Source organism: Pogona vitticeps, chromosome 2 (assembly GCF_051106095.1).
Source record: "Pogona vitticeps strain Pit_001003342236 chromosome 2, PviZW2.1, whole genome shotgun sequence".
Classification (NCBI taxonomy): Eukaryota; Metazoa; Chordata; class Lepidosauria; order Squamata; family Agamidae; genus Pogona; species Pogona vitticeps.
In genome coordinates, this window is record NC_135784.1 from 275,475,464 (window position 1) to 275,497,177 (window position 21,714).

At 39.1% G+C, this 21,714-nt stretch overlaps 1 protein-coding gene across 2 annotated transcripts in view; it reads right to left on the bottom strand.

Moving 5' to 3' along the window:
• The window catches only part of MRPS27 (mitochondrial ribosomal protein S27), a 62,670-nt gene that overhangs the window by 10,084 nt on the left and 30,872 nt on the right, over nt 1-21,714 (bottom strand). For both annotated transcript variants that reach the window (XM_020790257.3, XM_072992631.2), the window contains exons 5-8: nt 3,667-3,781; nt 3,212-3,290; nt 2,464-2,579; nt 277-379 (exon numbers count right to left, since the gene is read on the bottom strand). In XM_020790257.3, coding sequence (XP_020645916.1) covers nt 277-379; nt 2,464-2,579; nt 3,212-3,290; nt 3,667-3,781 — 413 coding nt within the window. The remainder of the gene's footprint in view (nt 1-276; nt 380-2,463; nt 2,580-3,211; nt 3,291-3,666; nt 3,782-21,714) is intronic.

A 21,714-nucleotide genomic window follows, 5' to 3' on the forward strand; every position in this document is an offset into this window, starting at 1 on the left:
AGGAGCCTTCCTCCACTAGTTACACTTTTTCCATTGATTTGGAGGTAGGACAGAGGTTGGCAGCGAGACAGTTTCAAGATCGGCTTTGCAAACATTTAACAGGAACATGGAGAAACCCTGATTGGTTTTTGAGAGACTGCTTCCATTATTGGCTTGTCTTTTGTAATATTTCAGTGATAATATTAAAATTTAATTGAAAAATCTGAATAGTTCATTATACTGTGAGCTGAGAAGTAGTAGTAAGAAAATGCTTTAACTGAAACTTTAGAAACTTACCAAGAAGTGAATGGGCATACAGTTGAGAACTGAATCCCACTGTGTTATTCTGTTTCAAGCCTGCTAACAAGAGGGATGCCCCAAGATTCTTTTCTTCCACCCACTGAAAATACAAAAACATTGCTCAGAACCAATGTTAAAACAACAATGGCTACATCTGGCAGTAATTATGCTAGCATGCATTGTGACATTCTGTGTCATAAGCATTCTCCCAGATCCCAGAAAAGTTACTTTTTAAAACTTGAAATTTTAAGATTCTGGAAGTTGTGATCCAAAAAAGTAACTTCTTCGTGTTCTGCATTCTTCCATATGTTACAACAGAATCTGCTAAGCAAACAAACTGATTATAATCCTATAGCAGCTGCATGGTATTGTACCCTTACTTTTTAATTATTTTTGCTTGTTAAACAGTATATATCTTTTTTAAAAAAATCAACAAAGTTTGCTAGTGTTGAGGACTTGCATATTTTTACTTTGACTTCTTTCTACCAAGATAATAAAAACTGTTCACAACAATAACAGTAAAAAGCAATTTTAAAAAAACATTAAAAGGCAGAAATAGGTGGTTTTGAAACTAGGAAAAAAACATCTGACATCCATATCAGTTCACTAACTTCATCAGGTGAACAAAAATATTTTAAACATATGCATACTTTAAGATCTCTAGATCTCTTTATCAGAGATCTGATGTGATGCTATAAATAGCAAGGGCCAGGGCAGATGATCTAATACTGAAATCATGGGTCTAAATCCAACTGCTCATCTCAGTTAGAGAGGACTCACTGAACCAATGTCCAGAATCCTGGCCAGCATAGGGCTGATGCATACTGGTCACATGACATACCACAGCAAATAAATCTGTTGCCATCATTTCAAAGCTAAAATTCATGCTGATGGGGTTTTGCTGATGTAATTTTTCAATGAGATTCTGGCCAATGAGATTTACACAAGTCTTGAAAAGCCATTTATTCAATGGATCCCTTCTCATTGGGATCAGATCTTGATTTAGGTTATGATGTCTACAAGATTACTATTCGTAACATATGCATATTTTGTCTTATTAGATTGTTTCTAATTGACACCTTCATGGCTAAGCAGTAGTTTACCCTTTGTTGTACATCAAGACTCTGACGGAAAATGACGAAGAGAAGGCAAGAGAGTGGCTAATGACTCAGCTGTTTTGCAATTAATAATTAACAAAATCCTGAACAGTAAAGTCTCAATTAGCCACTGCCTGGAAGGAAGTTACCTAAAATGTCTGCATAGTCAGATATCTGATTTAAGAGACAGAGGGAGGGGGAGAGAAAGTTGAGGAGAAGGAGAGTAAAGTTTGCATAAGATATTCTGGTATAGGAATGGCCACTTGAATGGTGTGTGTGTGTGTGTGTGTGTGTGTGTGTGTGTGTGTGTGTGTGTGTGTGTGTGTGTGTGTGTGTGTGTGTGTGTGTGTGTGTGTGTGTGTGTGTGGGTGTGGGTGTGGGTGTGGGTGTGGGTGTGGGTGTGGGTGTGGGTGTGGGTGTGGGTGTGGGTGTGGGCATTTTCAGAAGGGCTCCAGGCACTGCAGAGCTGATGCAGCCAATGGTATGGGGTAGCACAGAGAAGGAACGGTTTTATTATGTGGTAAGACATGTTTTTCCATGTGGAAAGATATCTGAGGATAGTGTGCAGTTAAGAAGTAGCCATCAGAATTCTCAGGGCACACACACACATGTATATATGGAAGCATATACATATATATTTGTATGAACTTTAATGTATGCTCTGCCATCATCAAGGTAGTTTATCAATTCCTATTAGCAATGGCTGGGGCTGAATGAAGACATGGGAATATTCAATGGTAAAGGAATTTGTGTACAAGATTGTGAAGAAATATAATGTGCAAAATTCAGCCTATATTTTAAAAAGGCAGTAAAACTATAGACAATATTAAGTTAGATATGAAAAAGAAATAAAGGGAGAAGAATAAAAACGTGTATTTGGTTAATTAAAAACATTGGGAGTTAAGCATATAAAACATCACATACATACATACATACATACATACATACATACATACATACAGACAGACAGACAGACAGACAGACATACAGACATACAGACATACAGACAGCCATACATACAGACATACAGAACAGACATACAGACACACACACAGACACACACACACACAATATATAAACAGCTTACCGTAAGTTCTGGTTTAATTTCCAAATATTTATACATGACATAGAGTGAGAGAAGTTGTGTAGACTCTTCATCAAAACCTTCTTGTATCATTATCTCGGAGACTACAGACATAGCATCTAATGATGGAGGGGAAAACACAATAACAGGAAATTTTAAAAGGGGTCGTTTGCCAAGACACTCATCCTAGACAGTTTGTAGGAGAGAAGATGATTCCAAGATGAGCCGCCACAAACAAAGCTCTTCAAAGTGTCTTAGCTGAACGAGAGCTCAGTGTTTATGCAAGCACAAAACCCATTTGTGTGAGTACATGGCAATCATTACTAAGAAGGTTATTTCACTGGACTACAACAATAGCTCCCAACACTGGCCTGGGTGTGTGTGTGGCTAGGAGTTGTACAAAAAGGTAACTTCTCCAAGCACTTGTGTTCAATATTTTCATCTGCATGATGTATTGGCTGGATTTAGTTCTTCAGTGTCTTGAGTGAAAGCAAGAAGGTGATGTCAACTAATCCTTTGGAAATACCTCTTTGATACAGAAGATCTTAATAAAATGTCACTTTTTGAAACATACTGGGCAATTTAGTTGTGTTAATAGCTTCCACTTAGACTTCACTCCTCTTTCCTTTCTTGGCTATCACTGAAATTATACCAAACTAGATAATAGGAAGCGGTCAAAAGGAAGCCATGTTATCCAAGAACTATGGAAGCATTTAACATACAACCAAGCAGTAGATATTTGATTTCTTACCTTCATACTTCTCATCTTTTATAAACGTATTCAATAAAAGATTGAATGTAAAATTATCTGGGAATATTCCATATTGTACCTGGAAAAAATGAGAAGAAAACACAAAAATGGGCAATCTTCATAATCCTCATATCCCCCACACTAAATTTATCCACCACTCCATATTTTTATCCTAAGCAGGAATTGAAGCATGTAAAAAGTGCACTAATTTGTCTTACAATTTCAAAGATATCCAATTACCGTATTTTTCGTTCCATAAGACACACCTTTCCATAAGACGCACCAATTTTTTAGGAGAAGAAAACAGGAAAATATAATCTGTTTTCTTCGCTCCATAAGACGCACAGACTTTCTACCCCGTTTTGTGGGGGAAAAGTGCGTCTAATGGTGCGAAAAATACGGTATATCCCTGATGAAAAGCAGCTCTGATAAGCAGTGCTTTTCCAAAACATTACCTTATTTTTTATAGTGTATAGAGCCTTATCCTGTGCACCAAACTTAAGGCACTGCCTAATCCAGCTGTGAATGGTCCAGTCTCTTAAGTACAAGCAATTACTGCTGTGACGAAACCTAAGTGATGAGACAAACACAGAGCATTAAAGAGGCTGAAACACATGCTGACCTTCCAAGATATGTATATTAATTAAACATGAGCAGTACAAAAAGGTCAAATGTGGAATTTATTTGTAGTTTCATCAGGATAGATTTAAACAGGGAAAGGTTTTTTCTTGTTTCAAGGATATAGAAAAAGAGAATAAGAAACCCTTGTACTGGCTTAAAATTCTAGGTGCAAACCAAAGAAAGATAAAATCTCTCTAAGTCCTGTTTTTCAATGAGAAATTTAAGTGGGTGTCTCTTTCGAAAGGGAAACCAACTACATTTAATTGTTTCAGCCTAATTGTCACCTAGATTAGAGCTGTTTCACAAATGACAATACAGCATCCTGAATTTGCCACCTAGTCAAAAATGAACTGGAACCCTTTTTCAAACTGAGGTCTATATTAAATCATGTGTACAATATATGCAGTTTGAAACACCTGCTTACTACATTCACAAATTTTAGAAATCTAAGGTGTGTGCCGCAAGAACCATGAGGCATGAAGGTGCCCTCAGAAGCAAGAACAAGACTTCATCTTTTAAAATGATCCAGCAAAATGGTAGACAAACAAACCTCCAGGCAGCAGGGAGGTGTCCAAAGATCCAAACCATTTGCTCAAACCCATTATTCAGCTTTTGCAGACAATTTTTGTTATCTCCCATTGTCAGGAGCCCATTCTCGAAATCACAATTTCTTCAGAACAGTATTGCACTAACAAGCATGGACAGGCGTCAACATAAAAGCTGTATTTTCTTAATCTGACCAAACTATGATAAAGGCAAGAAGATCAGCCCAACTATGTATGTTCTAATAAACAGGAATGTTGATTATAAAGGAACATATGGGACATGCAACAGAATGTTGCAATGGGAAATGGTCCTCCTCTGACATGGACATCCTGTCCATGCAGAAAGCTGTGTGAAACTTGCACATATATATAGCCACAATGTTTGGATATTTAAAAAGCATACCAAAAAAATTATGTATGGAATTGCCTGGTATTTCTCTTGCAGCAACATGTATAGACATTTCTTAAAAAGATATTCTCTGATGGATGTCACCGAAATAGGCATAGATATTCAGAACATGAGGAGTTTCAGAATGTTTGAGTGTTTCTTCCTCTGATCAAACATTCCTTCCTTATTAGTTCTTGGCACTAGCACAGCTTAGAATTGCTCAGCCTTTCTCCTTGCGATTTACCTGTCACTATTGTGGTTAGTGGTAGTGGCCTGCAAAGTTGCCCACTTGTAGCGCAGAAGGATGGCATCTGGCCAACGACTCCTAGCCTTGGTGCTCATTTTGCCTGCTGCCACCTGCTCTGAGCACGCCAGTAGTGAGAACTGGAAGCAGAAGCAGTGATAGCTCGGTGGCTTAGGTCTTTGGCTGCAGAGTCAGAGGTTGGGAGTTCTACTGCCCACTGGGCCTCCTTGATAGGAGCTAGACTAGATGATCCACTGGGTCCCTTTCAGCTCTGCAATTCTCAAATGATGACAATGATGGTTGCTGTTGTTTTTGTCGTTAACCTTCACATCCATTATCCTGTCTCCCTCTAAAAGCTTATCTGGATTGAGGCCAGATGGAGAGGCAAATAAATATGCATTGGCAACAATGGTAAGAAGATGAACTGAACAGAGTCTGACAGACAGGCCTGCTAATTAGCATCTTGCCCACAGTCCCAGCTGGCTATGGGCTAAATCCAACATTCATCCCAAATAGACCCAATGGGGGGGAAAAGGATACTCACATGTTAATGAATGTTCAACTGATTTCAATGGGTCTACTCTAGTTGAGAGTAATGGTGAATTTAGCCCTATATTTCAGAAGAGAAAAGGAAGTTCTTTTTAGGTAGGAACTGGAGTAGATCAGAGATGGGAAGTCCATGCTCTCCAGATGTTGTTGGACAGTAACTATTCTAAGAGAAAATGGCTTTTCTCAATGGTAAGGCTTGCATATTTTACTGCTATAATGAAGGTCTCCACTAGCTGAGAGAAATTTTTGGCCAGCAACATTCAAAACACGTATCATGCTTCAGAACACAGAAATAGTTTCTTCAATGAAAGACGAACAACAAATTGTCAAAGGATAAAAACTGTCGGAACATCTCTCCTACAAAGTACAGTAGCGACCCATTCCATCTGCTCTTCTCAGACCAGGATGTTAAAAAGAGTAAAACCAAAGGAGGCGAAAAGAGTGAACATAAGAAATCATGCATTTTCAGCTCTGGCTCCACACCTCTGGGATAACTGTCCAGCAGCAGTTCACCAGGTGCCTTTCCTCACAATCTTTAAGAAGTTAGCAAAAACACAACTATTCAAGCCTGCCTTTTATTAGTTATCATACTTGTGATGCCCATATCATTTACATTTATTTATTTATCTAAGGATAGGTTAGCTAGTCAGTGGTTTTATTGATTGATAGATTGTTGAGTTTGTATTTGCATATTGTTTTGTATTTTTCTTTGCATTTTTTTTGTAAACTGCCCAAAAAGTGGGTTGCGCTATGGGGTAGTATATAAACTGGAATGAAGGAAGAATAAACAAACAAATAAATACATTATATCTGGGATACACTCTGGTAAACCAACCTTATAGCCCAAGAGGGCCATCAGGGGATAACAAAAGAAGTCCAAAAGAAAAACACCAAGAAAGGAAGTGCTGAAACACCGCAAGATTTTGTGGATAGGCAAGTTCTTTATAGTGAATACCAGTGGTTTTAGGGTTTGGGAAAGGAAATGTTGGTTTAGGTTGTAGAAATATATAATTATCTTAAGTTCCTCAATTCTTTCTCAAACTCTTAGGACCTTAAAATATTCCTAAACGACACTAGTTTACAACCATTTCTGGGACTAAAATATGTCTGTGTGTATCCGAATTCTGATCTGTTTCACTTCTACACATGTCTAGAAGCATCTCAACATTTTGTGGGGGAGCGGGAAACACAAAAAAAGATGACATCCTATTTACCAGTTTTAAAAAAATCTTTGGGGTTGCAGGAAAGGAAATAGCTTGATCTTGGCCTTGGTTAATATTGTACTAAATCCTTAAGCATCAGCTTGAACTTCCTATGACACATGTAACTTTTCCATAAATAAGCATTACACTTAAACCAGAGCTTTGAAAAAAATTGCTCTGGATTACAATTTCCAGAATTTTCCACTACCCTTAGCCCTGCTGGCTCAGGGATTCTGGGATTTGTTGTCCAAAAAGTAATTTTTTAAAGCTCTAATCTAACCCACAGAGAAGTGTAGCTTATATCCCCTGTCTGTAGAATATCAGGAAAGCATATACCATTAATGCAAGGATATGCTGGCAGCCTGGGGCCAAACTGCAGCACCATTTACTGGCAGGATTGGTTCTTCCATCTGAATGAGCATCTTTTCCAGAACATTTATCACACTATTATAGCCACCAACCCTTTTCACTTCCCTCTAGTGAATTTCTTGGAATAGTCCCTTATGGTTACAGGCTATCCAAATTACTAAGGGGAGGAGAGAGACTGTTTCAGTCCATGGTGTCTATAGATATTCAGTGCCGAAGTGCTTGCAAATGAAAACACAGTTGAAGGAAGTGTATCTATACTGTGTATTAAGCGATACTCTGGCTCCTTTTCCTGCTATTAAATTAATCTTACAGTAAAATAAAAAGGCACACATTCAATATCAAGCTATGCATGACCATCTGGTAGTCTAATTGCTTTGCGCACCCCTTGCCTGAACTCTGGTATTAACAACAGAAAGATCCTGTATTTGCTTTGATTAAGGGCCCGCCTCAAAAATACTTGCAGGAAGCATCAATTATACGCAATTGGATTGAATCATATTGTGATGAGTCTATTATCTAATTGGTACTGACTGGCTCACCAGCCATACAGAAGGTCAGAGAGCAAGTTCTGCATCTCATCTCAGAGCAGGAAGCATCTTTATACAGGGCACTGACTAACTCTTAAGTCTCCAGTCCCATTACAGAGTGGCATGAGTACACATGGGACACCAAGTGGTCTGAACTACAGATTATTTATGGGGTGCACCTCTACACTTTCTGCTACAGTGGTGCCTCAACTTACAATCTTATTCCATTCCAGAAGATGGTTCTAACTCGAAATGGTCATAAGTCAAAGCACCATTTCCCATAAGAATGCATTGAAATGTAATTACAGTGGTGCCCCGCTTGATGACGATAATGTGTTCCAGCAAAATCACTGTTCAGCGAAATCGTCATCAAGCGAACAGAAAAATCCTCATTGGAATGCATTGAAAACCGGTCAATGCGTTCCAATGGGGAAATATCTCATTGTCCAGCGAAGATTGCCCATAAAGAACAGCCGATCAGCTGCTAAAAATCGCTGTAATGCGAAGCTTCCGTCTGGAAAGCAGCCATTTTGAGAAGGGAGGGAAGCCATTTTGCAGAGGGAAGCCATTTTGCAGAACTGGAAAGCAGCCATTGTGAGGAGGGAAGCCATTTTGCAGAGCCGGAAAAAACAGGCTCCTAATCAACATAAAGCGGATTTCCCCCACTGGAACCATTGTTTTGCGATCGCAATAGGGATCACAAAAATGTCATCGTCAAGCCTTTTCGACATCATGCGGAGTAAGCGTCTAGTGGGGCACCACTGTAATCCGTTCTGGCCGGGGGAAAAAATCACCAACCCCCCCACAAAAACCACTGCAAGACCCATCAGAAATGTGTTTAATCCGTTTCGGCTGAAGGAAAAAAAAACCCAAAAAGCAAAGAAACCCTGCAAGACCCATTGGAAATGCAAATAAAGGAAACCAAAAATCAAACAAACCCTGCAAGACCCATCGGGAACATGAACCCCCACCCAAAAACCCCCAAAGACTGCAAGACCCATCACAGCACAGAAACATAACCCCCCGGCCCAAAACCATGCTGCAAAACCCACCCAGAACAGGCAGTTTTTAAAAAAGCAGAAAGCAGCACCTTACCAGGCAGTCCAAAGCCTCCTCTGAATGCACACACTCTAACCGCTGGGGCGAAAGAGCTACAAAGAAACAGCTTCTTCACCACCAATGGTTAGCAATTTGAATTCCCCACCTTTTTCCCTTCCTTTTTTCCGATCGTAACTCGAAGCTCCGGTCACAAGTCGAAGCAAAATTTTGCAGCCGGAGCTGGTCGTAACTCAAATTGATCATAAGTCAGGATGTTCATAAGTCGAGGCACCACTGTAGTTAGACTGATATATAAACAATAAAATAAGATATCATCAAATCAAGATAAATCTTAGCTAGCAGCAAAAAAGCTTCCAAGCTTTGAAATGGAGTACTGGGTTGGATTGCATGACTAGAAAGCAAGACTCTCTCATGCAGGGAGCATCAAGCAAGGTTGAAGCCCTGGCCTGGAGTCAAATAGAGAGGATTTAAGTAGCAACACAAAGTGATGTATGTGAGGCCCAATTTTCGAAAAGGGGAAGCCTGTTTGGGGAGTTATGGGGTCCATGTTCCACATTCTAGGGAACAATCTTCTTAGTCCAAGGACCTGCTACAGACCAAGTACTTTTACCAGCATCTCAAAACTTGCCCCCTTCTGGATTTCTATTTAAATATTCAAAAGCTCACAAAAACTAGATATGTATTGCTTGCTAACAGTGACATGAGATGGAAAAATGTTTACAGAGTTTGTGTCAGAATACATGGGGGAGACCCATGTTTGCTGCCTTGAGGAAAAAGTGGGGCAAAAAACTGAATAATCTATGTGCACACAACTGTATTTTCACAGTTAACTGTAGTTAAGAGTTGTGGAGTTTAAAGAATAAGAACCTGTTGTTCAATTCTTCTCTTTTCAGTTATTTACAAACAATACTAATAAAAACAATACTGTATTGAAATAAATATTTGAATTCTTTGGAATACAGCATTTAAACAATCGTAAAGCTGTAATTGTACATGTATTTTTCTGGTACTAAGTCATAGTGAACTCAGTGAGGCTTATTTTTGAGTATATCTGACTAGGATTGCACTGTAGGTTTACTGATTTTTCTTCCCTCCCATCCATTGTGTCAGTTCACACACTTTGGTCTATTAAAAAAGCACCTGATACATTTATACAGCATGGGAAACAAAAACAATCTCTATTATGAGGTCTCTCAATTAAATATAAGCTATTTAAACATGCTAAAATCCAATTCGCAGGACATCTTTATTTTAAAGGAAAGCCAGGTCACTGTTTGCTGGTGCTTTCCAATTTTTCTGACATTTCAGCGATCCAAAAAAGTCTTACCCAAAGTACATTGTTTTTTTCTCATGGACCACACATTGGTGATTCTCTTTTGTCGTGTTGCCTTTGATGCCACAGTTCACTCTCAGCCAGATTTTTTCTTTTGGCCCTTATTTGCAAGAATAAATGATCTTTTCCCCATAAAGAGGAGGCCCCCTTTTGTTCCTTGCACATGACAGGGTTAAGACTTCTCTGATTTAGGATTCACACTGAAAAGGAAGATTACAGAATCTAATCCACAGCTCTCTTGCAAATGTCTTTCTTACTTTCTTTTTCCATTACCGTACTAGACTGTAAGTCCACAGAATTCAATGATTTTATATTAGACAACAGTATTTTTAGGTTCCAGACAGAAATATGATTTTCTAAGAGTAAAGCATTAAATTAATGCAGACACATACACTCCAAATAGCCACTTTCACAGTCACTGTCAATGTAATGGTCATTATATTTTAATTCTTCTCCTTGATTCTCTCCTACTGCCTTGGATACCATAATGGCTATTTGGACTTTGGATGCAGCATCTCGAAGCAGTGACACTGTGATGCATCCAAAACAACAACAAGAACAATATCATTAATAATCTTAGAACTGCAGAACTGGAAGAGACCCTATAGATAATCAAATCCAGCCCGTCAAAGAGAGACACAGTGGGGAATCAAACTCCCAATCTCTGGCTCCGCAGCCAGATGCCTAAATCACTGAGTTATCCAGCAGTTCTCGTCTTGCATGTCTTCAGTCAATATGTTTTTTTCTATTTCCTACACTTCCTTTACATTTATATTATCTACAATGATGAGCTATATCAATTTATACTCTTAATTTCTCATTACGCAACCAAAGCATCCTAGCTTTTGGCATCGCAATATGTTTTAGAATTTCATTCACTTTAGTACTTCAATGTTGATTTTTGATCCAAGAAGTTCTTAGCATCTTATGAGAAATCTATGTAGCAAATCCTTTTGTCTTTTTCATTACTGTTGGCTTTAAAATCCATGATTCCATGACATATGAAAGAACTTTGGTCTAGATGGGCAGGGTAGAAATCTAAACAAACAAACAAATAAAAGAACTAAGAAAACATAGCATACACACAATGAGAATTAGAATGACTGCTTTTCATTTTGTTACAGTTTACATTCTGAAACAGAAAATTGCACATGTAAGACAACAGCACAACAGTTTCCCCCCTCTTGTTTGCTCCTTTTTGATCATTCAGGCATGCAAGCATATGCACAATTTTAACACATGATAGAGAGCCCACCAGAGAGGAGGGAACGCTTACACAATCACATAAGGGAATAAGATTCTGATCAATTGTTTTTTTTAAAAAAAATTAAAATCCAGTTTTTAAAAATTTAGATATTTAGAAGCTAAATTGTACATAATTTTTCACTGATTTTTAAAATTCTGTGTACTGATGATTTTACTTTAAAATGTGGTGCAAAGTCAATGATGTTAAGAAAAAGTCTTTTTTTTTCCATGCCAAAAAATTCCAGTTTTTTTGAATAGTAATTCAAATCAAATCTACTCTGCTGGATTGCATTCCAAGACTGCAGAAAAGCAGCTATGGGAAACGAAAGCAAAAATATGGAAGTAAATGAAGAGACAACCTCTGGCAATTCTTATGTACTCAGTGAAGAAACGAAGTGGCTTCCCTGCGGTTTGCAGTCATCTGTATTCCTGCACACAGTAATCAAGTATTCTTGTAAAGAGAAAGAGAACTCTGATGTAGCCCTGTGCTTTAATATTAATGCAAAGCATATCAATATATCAGATTCTTAGCATCATTGAACTGGAATGTATTCCCAAACATCAGAAGGCAATTGAAAGGCTTATATTAACCTACTCTCTGGCACAAAAAGAGAGAGCTCTGTATAAGAAACACAGTCCAGAACTGAACTCAGCAAGCTAGAGAACTACATTTTTAAGACTCTTCACTTTGCTGGAAGAGAATGGATCCTGGGAGGAGTAACCTGGCTCAAAACAGCTAAAAGGAAAATCTCTGCTGAGCTGGAGATCTTGCTAGAGCCATCTGTCTGTTTTGAGTTTCCAAAATCTTGAGACTCCGGCCTGACTACAGAACCCTATCCTACCTTTTCATGTTGTACTTGGCTCTTGTGTTTCGGCTGAACAGGGAATTAACATGGAGTGAGGGAGAGGGAGGAAAAAAGAAAAGGGCTGTGAAGATGGACAGAGTGAATAGTGGGCACCCATGGTAGAAGGGCCACAAAAATCTGTAGCTTGCCTTTAACCAATTTGGTACTAGACAACACAATCATTGTCGATCATCTCAGCTGTACTCTAGGTGGAAGAGAGACTCTGACATATATTCCTGATAGTCGGGAGGCAAAGCCAACCGCTAACTGATATTCATTAAGAAGAATAAGGAAGTGCAATCTTGTGTATATGACTTTGAAAACAGAAGATGAAATCAAACAATCTCTTTGTTGCTATTGCCCAACTCTGTCAAAACTGTATTTTTAGTGGACAATAAATGTACAATGTATGGATCCTAAAGATATTTACTTAGAACTTAAACATAGCAAATGCTTGTGAAAGCAGAATGCTTTTTTTTTCAGTACAGTGTGAACTGTAGGCTGCACTTTAGTTATATACAGTATTTGAAAACATCAAGGATCTTAAAGTTCTCTTATGTGCCACCATGTGGCAAATTGCTGTACTGACATGCTCATATAAACTACAGTATTTATACTGTGCACACGCAGAATGTCTGCAGCATTTTAAGTACATAAACTTTAATGCTACATCCAGGAACGCATGCATAGAACTGCCGGTTTCAAAGGAACTAAGCTCATGCAGCCAGGGAAAGACTGCAGACAAAGAGAGTGCTCAGTCTTTCTCTAACTTAAAAAGACAAAGAAAACAAAAGAGTGAAAGAGGGATTTATAACAAAGACAAAGAAAACTGGAATTAACAGGAGACTGTGCACAATTACAGCAGTCTGCTGCTGAATTATTTCATCTACAAGCTCTCAAATGTTATTTGAATTAGCCTACGTTAAACAGTGGGAGACTGGGAGTGTGTATGTTATGTTTAGGAAAATGATGAACATTACTTTTTCTGCTCTTAAAAGCCACTTCTCCCACTATGCATTGATAACATATAGAGAAAAGCATTACCTGGCATGTAGTACATTCATAGTTGTGGCTGAAAGAGTCCAGTGTGTTTGTCTCCATATTAAGACATGACCTAAGAAACCATGTCCAATCAGGAGCGCAAAATGAAATAGATTCTATATATCTGCTTGAGATGCAATGGCATAAGCTGCCTGCACATCACCTGGACATTTGTAGATGTTCATTTACTTTTACAAAACAGATTTCTTTTCTAGCTTGATTCAGATTCTGAAATGCATTTAGAGGAAATTGACAAGGAAACAAATACTTTAGCTAGTGATGATGGTTTCAAACAACCAGAAATAAGCTGATCCCTTGGAACAAATCCAATGCCACTTTGTAAATGCAAGTTGCAGTTACGTGTTAATGCTTGAGCTTGAAACACCACATTCTTTCTTCCCAGGCATATTTTTAGGTACAAAGCTGAATGATCAAATAGATGCTGGGCAGGCTTAGCTCAGAGGGCTTGGAAGAACGTCACCAAGAAATCTCCTTTGTCTGCCATTTCAAGCTGCAAGCAGTGGGAGAAAGCCCAGAGGCACTGATCATGCCTCAATGTCAAAGAAAACTGCCCCACAAAACCCTTTGCTCCTTTTTAATCATGCATGAGTAAAAGAAGCTTTCCTTTTATCCTCCTTGCATATGTCAACACTTGCATCCATTTAGATGTATGCATGCACATGCCCAGACTTCTTTTCAAGCGCTTGTACAACCTATTCAGTGTACAACGTCTTATAATAAAAGACACAGTACATGTTTTAACTCAGCAACTCTATGTCCCAGGGAGTAACAGAAGGACAAGTTCTTCCGGCATTGTAAAACATTAAAATTTCCAGTGGCATTAAGGGAAAAGCATGACCTCCATACAATATGTCTCAAATCTATTTAACAACTATGACAGTGGGCCCAATGAACAAAGGCTTTTCAAACAATTACTGAAATCAAGGGACAGCAGCAAACTACAAAACAAAGTACTGTAGTGTTTTATTTTAAAAGGACAACGAAGCTGATTCCTTCTTCACCTGCTTTTTACCTAATCATCTACTTTTATCAATTAATAAGCTGTGAAAATATGAACATTATCCATTCGCCCTTTGAAAAAGAGCTGCTAAATCTGGTAATACGTTTTGGTAAAGAATGTAAAGTGAGAAGTGTCATTTTAATTCTTGTATTACAGCCATCATTATGACACAGCACAGCTAAAACCAGTGAATTAAAAAAATTTAAGCCAAAATACTCTTATGTAGTTATGCTACTGCAGGGGTGGGCAATTAATTTCTATAGGGGGGTCACATGAAAAATCTGAACTGTGTTCAGGAGCCGAACCAACTTTATTTAAAAAAAAAAAATGAAACAGTGATGTTATGATTGTTTTTATTTTAATCTTCACAAATACTAAAGAGGTTTTTTTGTGGTATGTTAAAGATAAGCAACTGATCACCTTTAGACAAAAAGCTATAAATGGTTTTGATGTTCAACTTGTTCAGTGAGAGAAATCCAATCTGTCTTGGGCTTGAACAAGTGCTTGAACACTGGACTGGATCGACGACCGGTGGGCCGCACTTTGCCCAGGTCTGTGCATCAGATTTGGAGGCAAACTGCTTTAAGACATCACTCTAGACATTATCTGTTGTGTACTGAGTCACACAACTCAGTCTACAAACAGATAACATCTAAAATATTATGTCATTAGTGCTACATCAGTGTAGCTCTACATAAGAGGATTTTGGCACTAATTTTCTGGTTATCTAAAAGAGATTTACTTCAGAATCATGAGCCAGGGTCCATGATTTGACATATGTTTAAGGACATGCAAAATCTGGGTACAGTGTGCTTTTGTCAAACATGTCTTGTATTGTAAAACAATTCATTATGGATTGAATCCATATACAAAATTCCTGACCAGTTATTATGCAAAAACAAAACAAAAATAAAAATTAAAGAGAAAATGTGGCACCGTAAAGACTTAACTGTTATATTTTAACGTGAGCTTTCATGAACAAATCCATTTCCTTAAACGTAAGAGTGGGGCTGAGGAAGTGGATCTGTCCATGAAAGCTCACATGAAAATATAGTTGTTAATCATTAAGTGCCACAATGTTATTGTCTTTATTTTTTATTTTTATTTTCTTTTTGCATGATATGCAAGCACAAACAAACATGGCTACTTCTTCTAAAACTGACTAATTATTGGCACACTCTGCTTTCATAGAAATTATCACTTATTAGGGGGAGCGAAGGAGTTGGGTGATGAATGCTTACAACTCTGAAATTTAGCTTGTCCAAAGTCACTGAAACTGTTCCACAGATTGTCATTTCCCTCTGAGATTACTGTAAAACAGGGGTCAGGGAACTTTTTTACCTTCCCCCCCCCCAAATTTTATATACGCCGACATTAACCCCCCCCATGACTCTCGCTGTCCGCTGCCAACCTCCCCCCGCCTCTGCGCTTGCCCGGGACCTGTGGCCACCACCCAGGCAGCCAGTGTGGAGCTGCCACACTGCTGGGAAAGTGCGTCCTTGGCGAGGGGAGGCAGGCACCGCAGGGCTAGCATGTCCACTGGCCATGAGCTCAGGTGAGGAGGGATAGGAAGGGGGCATCCTCACCAGCGCACCAGGCAGGTGGGTGCGGGCAGGAAGGAGAGCCCCAGCCAGGGTTCTGCCGGGCAAAGAGTCCAGCTGGCCTGGTACGCCGCCCTCCCCCCCCACACACTTTGGAAGCGAGGAGGGCAGGTGGGTGCCCTCTGCAGTTCTTCACCAGGGCTCGCTCTTCCCGCGACGGAACACCCGCCTACACACAGCATCGTTGGAAATAAAATGCCTGGGGGTAAAATGCCTGCTGTGACCATCCTCATTACCCCCTAGGATTTTCATTTTTACCCCATTTGGGGTAATTTACCCCTGTTCCCTGACCACTGCTGTAAAAAGACAGACAAAAAACAAAAGAAAGCCAGAGCTTGAAAGTAAGCAACTTCAAGTAATGTAGCTGCCCATAAGGAGTAACCGTGGAAGCAACTGGTGGAAATGGGGAGTCCTAATGATTAAAATTTCAAAAGTAATATTGTATGTGAGAACAAACTTTATTTATGGTGTGACCAGCAATGTTTTTTATTGGCTTTCGTTTTGTTTGTAAAGAAAAAAGCAAGCAAACAAGCAAAGGAAAATAATTTTTCCCCAAGCACTGTAATGAGTAATAACAATGGATTCTTGAAAACATGGTAATGATTATTAGGAGCTAGTTTTTAAATAGCCTTTCAGATTTTGAGGGATGCAGTCCTACTGGTTGCCTGCAGTTATGGAATTATCTTTCATTAAGGGCCTGTTCCAGAGTTTTGATTTTGGGTTAAATTTCTCTAACTGAGCAGCAGAAGTGCAGGTATTCACAGAGTAGAATAGCTTCAAGTTCCCAGTTCCGTAGTCCACCTCTTTTCTCATCAACTGACACTTAGAGTTTCAATAACTTAGAGGCATTAGTAAGTGAAAGATTAAAAACCACTTTTCACTAATTACAGTCATGAACCTTTTTGAGCCCAAGTGTGCAAGCTGCAACACAAAACCAACCACGACCATCCCAAAGAGTCCCACTCCTCCAGCCGCACAACTTCCAGCGCCTGCCTGGGACACTCCCCACTCCACCTCCTTAAAGGAGCCGGATGTTTCCATCCATATATTTGTTTAAAACAAACAAGCATCCCTTTCAATTTTAAAAACTGACTGTAGGATTGAAGAAAGGAAAGAAAAAGAGACCAAAGTTTTCTCTTTTGACCCTTTAAGTGTTCATAGTTGCACATCTAATGAAACAGCATTTTGAAACTGGTTTCCTGTGGCTTTGGTCACACTGGAAGATTTTTCTGTAGAAGAAGAAATAGAATATTCCCCCTTCACACATAAATGTTAAATTGATACTAGTTCCATCATAGAACTAAACTCTATTTGTAGGTTAAACACTTAAGAAGCCAAGCAGAGTAATACCTGGTTTTGAAAGCCTAAACTGACTGTAAAGAAAGCAGTCAGTAAAGATTTCTCACTTTAAAAAAATAAAAATTAAAAAAAAAACACCTTACAGGCTTATGCAGCTGAAAATTACTGGATTTGAATACAAATTCCTTTAATAATCTAGTGTTAGAGCACATGCTACGATAGGCCCAGGAAAACACTGGAGAGTGATGGAATAAGCTGTTGCTATAGCAACCAGATAAGAGATTCTCTGGTGCTTTCCAGGGTTCCAGCAAAACCACAATAAAGTCTAATTTACAACAACCTACTTCGTTGAACAGTGTTTTACCCTGTTACTTTTTTGGGTAGGGAGTGACCTATTCAAAATATTTTCCTTACTTTGGAAACATTATCCACATATTAGCAACTGTGGACTCCATGAGGCACAAAGGCATACTGCTTTTCCAGTAAATCTTATACACCAGATTCACCACTTAGCTGCATTTCTTCTCAAATGAAATTCTACACACTCAAACGCAAATAAGACAGGTTCCAGTTTTTCAATCTGCCCCCTAAAACCATTAGAGATGTCAGTCACATTCTTAACTAATTCTTCACTACAATAAGCAAACGTTTTTCTGCTGCAGCTCTGAACGCTGAATGCGAGCTCACTGCACAATCAGAGGAGATGTGTCTTTTCAACAGCTGGCAGCAAATTCACTGACGTTGACAACCTACTAGCTAATCACATACTCATACTGGCAAATACTCCATTTACTGTCAAAAAGTACACATCTCTCCATGTTTAAACAAAGCCTCTGAAACCTGTCTGGATTTATTTTAATAATACACAAGTCTGAATTGGCCAGTTATTTCTGTAATTAACAAGACGCAAAAGGCATGAGGCCAGTAAGACTTGAGATGCCTGCTTTCTATAAAAAGAGATACATGTACTGTATGTATGTTGCTGAAATAGGATAATACATCTTGTCTCTCACAACTATTTCCTATTTTTAAGTGCAGTAGGTTGCAATTTCCAATATTCAACCAATGATAAGGAGCATGTATAGTTCAAAACTGTTTTTGAAACCCTGAACCCCAAAATAATATGAGTTATTGTTCATTACAGTAGTGCCTCGCTTAGTGATGTTAATCTGTGTAGAAAAAATCGCTGCTAAGCGATAACATCGCTAAGCGAAAATAAAAAGCCCATAGAAACGCATAAAAACGCAATTAATGCGTTCCTATGGGCTAAAAACTCACCTTTAAGCGAAGATCCTCCATAGGGGCAGCCATTTTCGGTGCCTCTTAAGTGAGGAAACACAGCAGGCGGCCATTTTGAAACCACCGATCAGCTGGCTGAAAATTAAGGCTTTGCGATGATTGCTTCCCTGCAATCATCGCAAAGCGAAATTTCCCCATAGGGACCATCGCAAAGTGATCGCTTTTGCGATGGCAAAAAGTCCATCGCAAAGCGATTTCATCGCTATACGGAGCAATCGCTATGCGAGGCACCACTGTAATTGAAGGTTTGATTCTGCAGTGTGATCCATACGATCCCTAACAGTTCTGTAGTTCTAAGATGATGATGATTAGCAGTATTTCTACTTTTCCTTTTTGTTCCATTGCTCTTGATCATTGATTTTCTAAAAAATTATTGAGCTCTGTTTTTTTTATTTCCAGACACTGTTACCATTTAACAAATGGTGCCTACCCTGTGGCAAGGTCACCATTTGAGGCTGGAAGAGTACACTGATGGTTATGGCAACTTTAAAAAAACAACCACTGTTTGAATTTGCTTTTATTTCCTTGTGAGTTTTTAATGGACTATAATTCTGTGAGGAACAAGGGTGAATATCTAAAGTCATCCCCACCCATGCCATCCATTCTGGCAAAGAAAGGGGAGAGAAACCTAGAAACTAAAGCACAGATGGGACTGAATGAAGGGAACAGAGGGGACACCTAGCAGGAAGATAAGTGAGAAAGAGGGAAAGCCCAAAAGGGAGGATGTAGCAGGGGAGGCAAGAGTGGTATAATTATACCAGATGGGCGGGATATAAACCAAATAAAATAAATAAATAAATAAATAAAAATGTATGTTAGAAAGAGTGGGAAGCAAAAGTGGGGAGACTGGACCGGGTGGGGCAGAAGTGGCAGGGGGGGGAGGAGTAGAAAGAAGAAGAGGAAGGAGAGATACACAAGGAAGAGATTTCGAGGGAGGGAGTACTTGAAACTGGAGAGGCTGAAGGAAAAAGGAGAGAAAAGATACTCCCACTAGGTCAGGAGTGGATTTGGCTGGAGAACCCATGGACTAATAAATGGGAGAGACTCATGGTACCCTAGGAAGAAGCTGAGCGGAGGAGAAGAGTGATAGGACAAAAACCTCAGAGGCCAGAGTATGGGGTAGAAAAATAAAGAACAAACTAAAATTGAAAGGGAAAAGAGAGAAAGGGCCACATGGATATACGGTTTCCCCAAAAAGAAGACCTAATCTGAAATCAAGCCCTAGTATGATTTTTCAGGATGCTTGTAATATAAGCCCTACCCCAAAAATTAGCCCCAGTTAAGTAAAGCCATGCCCTCCACCATTGTGTAGCAACCAGAAGAGGATGACATGACTGTATTTGAATAAATGTAGAGTGTTGTACATGAAAAAAAAAAAAGAAACATCCTCTGAAAATAAGCTCTAATACGTTTTTGGAGCAAAAAAATAATATAAGACACCATCTTATTTTGGGGGGAACATGGTATTCTCATGAGACCAAGAGGTACGAACCCCTGGACCACGGGAAATCAACCCAAGATATGGATTGCTGGGAAGCAAGTACCTGACCGGAGAAGAACTGTCCCTGCTGCCAATACCACCAAAGCTGGCATTAACAGAGTTGGACTTCATGGATATTGACTCCTTAGAACAGAAAAACTGTTCTTGATTTAAGCTAAGAATCCCTTCTGCACCCCACTGGGTAAATAAGAGCTGCTGAGTGTTAGAGTGGATGTAAACAGGGTTTTTTTTATGTTTTCAAAATAAATGTTGAATGTCTGAAGGCAAAATCAGGAGTGTGTGGTAAACGAATCTGAATTAGAGTGTGTTGAAAATCCACTTGAATCCAAGAAAGAACCCTTACAAATTCATTTCTTTAGTCACACAGAGAGCAATAGCTATCTATATCTATAAATACTCAACTATCCAACAAACAGCAACAGAGCATGGACTGAGTTCCTGCTCCAGTCCTCTGAAGATGCCAGCCACAGAGACTGGTGAAATGTTAGGAAGAACAACCTTCAGAACACAGCCAAAGAGCCCAAAAAACCCACAACAACCATCAGATCCTGGCCGTGAAAGCCTTTGAGAATACATTTAACAGTTTGTTCGTCTGGAGCATTCAGGCATGTGTTAATGCAATGCCAAGGAGGAAACACATCAGCAATGACCATAGAGAAGCAATTGTTGCTGCCCATCATTTTGGGAAAGGTTATAAGACCATTTCCAAACAATTTAAAGTCCATCATTCTACAGTGGAAAACATTCAAGATAATTGCCAAGCTTTCCAGGAGTGGGACATCCAAGCAAATTAACCCCAGACCATGCAATGCTCAGAGAAACTGCAAAAACCCCAAGGGTTACATCTCAGACTATATAAGCCTCAGTTAGCGTGTTAAATGTTAAAGTTCATGATTGTACAATTAGAAAAAGACTGAACAAGTATGGCTTTGTTTGGACAGGCTGCCAGGAGAAAGCCTCTTCTCTCTAAAAAGAACATGGCAGCACAGCTTAGGTTTGCAAAGTTGCATCATCCACAAGACTTTGGGAACAATGTTCTTTGGCCAGAGGAAACCAAAGTGGAGATGCTTCACTATAATTCACAGTGAAACGTTTGGCGAAAACCAAACTGAGCATATCAGTACAAACACCTCGCTGTCAAACACAGGGGTGGTGGGTCTTGTTTGATTTGGGCTCGTTTTGCAGCCACAGGACCTGGGCACCTTGCAGTCGTTGGGTTGACCATGAACTTCTTTGTATACCAAAATATTCTAGAGTCAAATGTGTGGCCATCTATCTGACAGCTAAAGCTTGGCCAAAACTGGATCATGCAACAAGGCAGTGATCCCAAGCACACCAGCAAATCTACAACAGAATGGCTGAAAAAGAAAAGAACCAAGGTCTTGCAATGGCCCAGTCAAAGTCCAGGCCTCAATACAATTTGAATGCTGTAGCAGGACCTTAAGAGAGCTGTGCATAAACAAATGTCACACAAACCTCAATGAACTGAAGCAATGTTGTAAAGAAGAGTAGGTCAAAATTCCTCTACAACAATGTGAAAGATTGACAAAGTCATACAGAAAACAATTACTTCAAGTTACTGCTGCTAATAGTGGTTCTACAAGATATTTAATCATAAGGTGTACTTAGTTTTTCACACATGGCTTCTTCAGTTTGGCTTTATTTCTGTAAAAGAAACCATAACATGGTGCAATATGTCATGTGTTGTTGCTCATCTGAGATTGTGTTTATCTAATTTTCAGACCTGTTAAAGACCAGATGATTTTTATTATGTCCTGATATATAAAACCAAAGAGGATATACTTCCTTTTTCT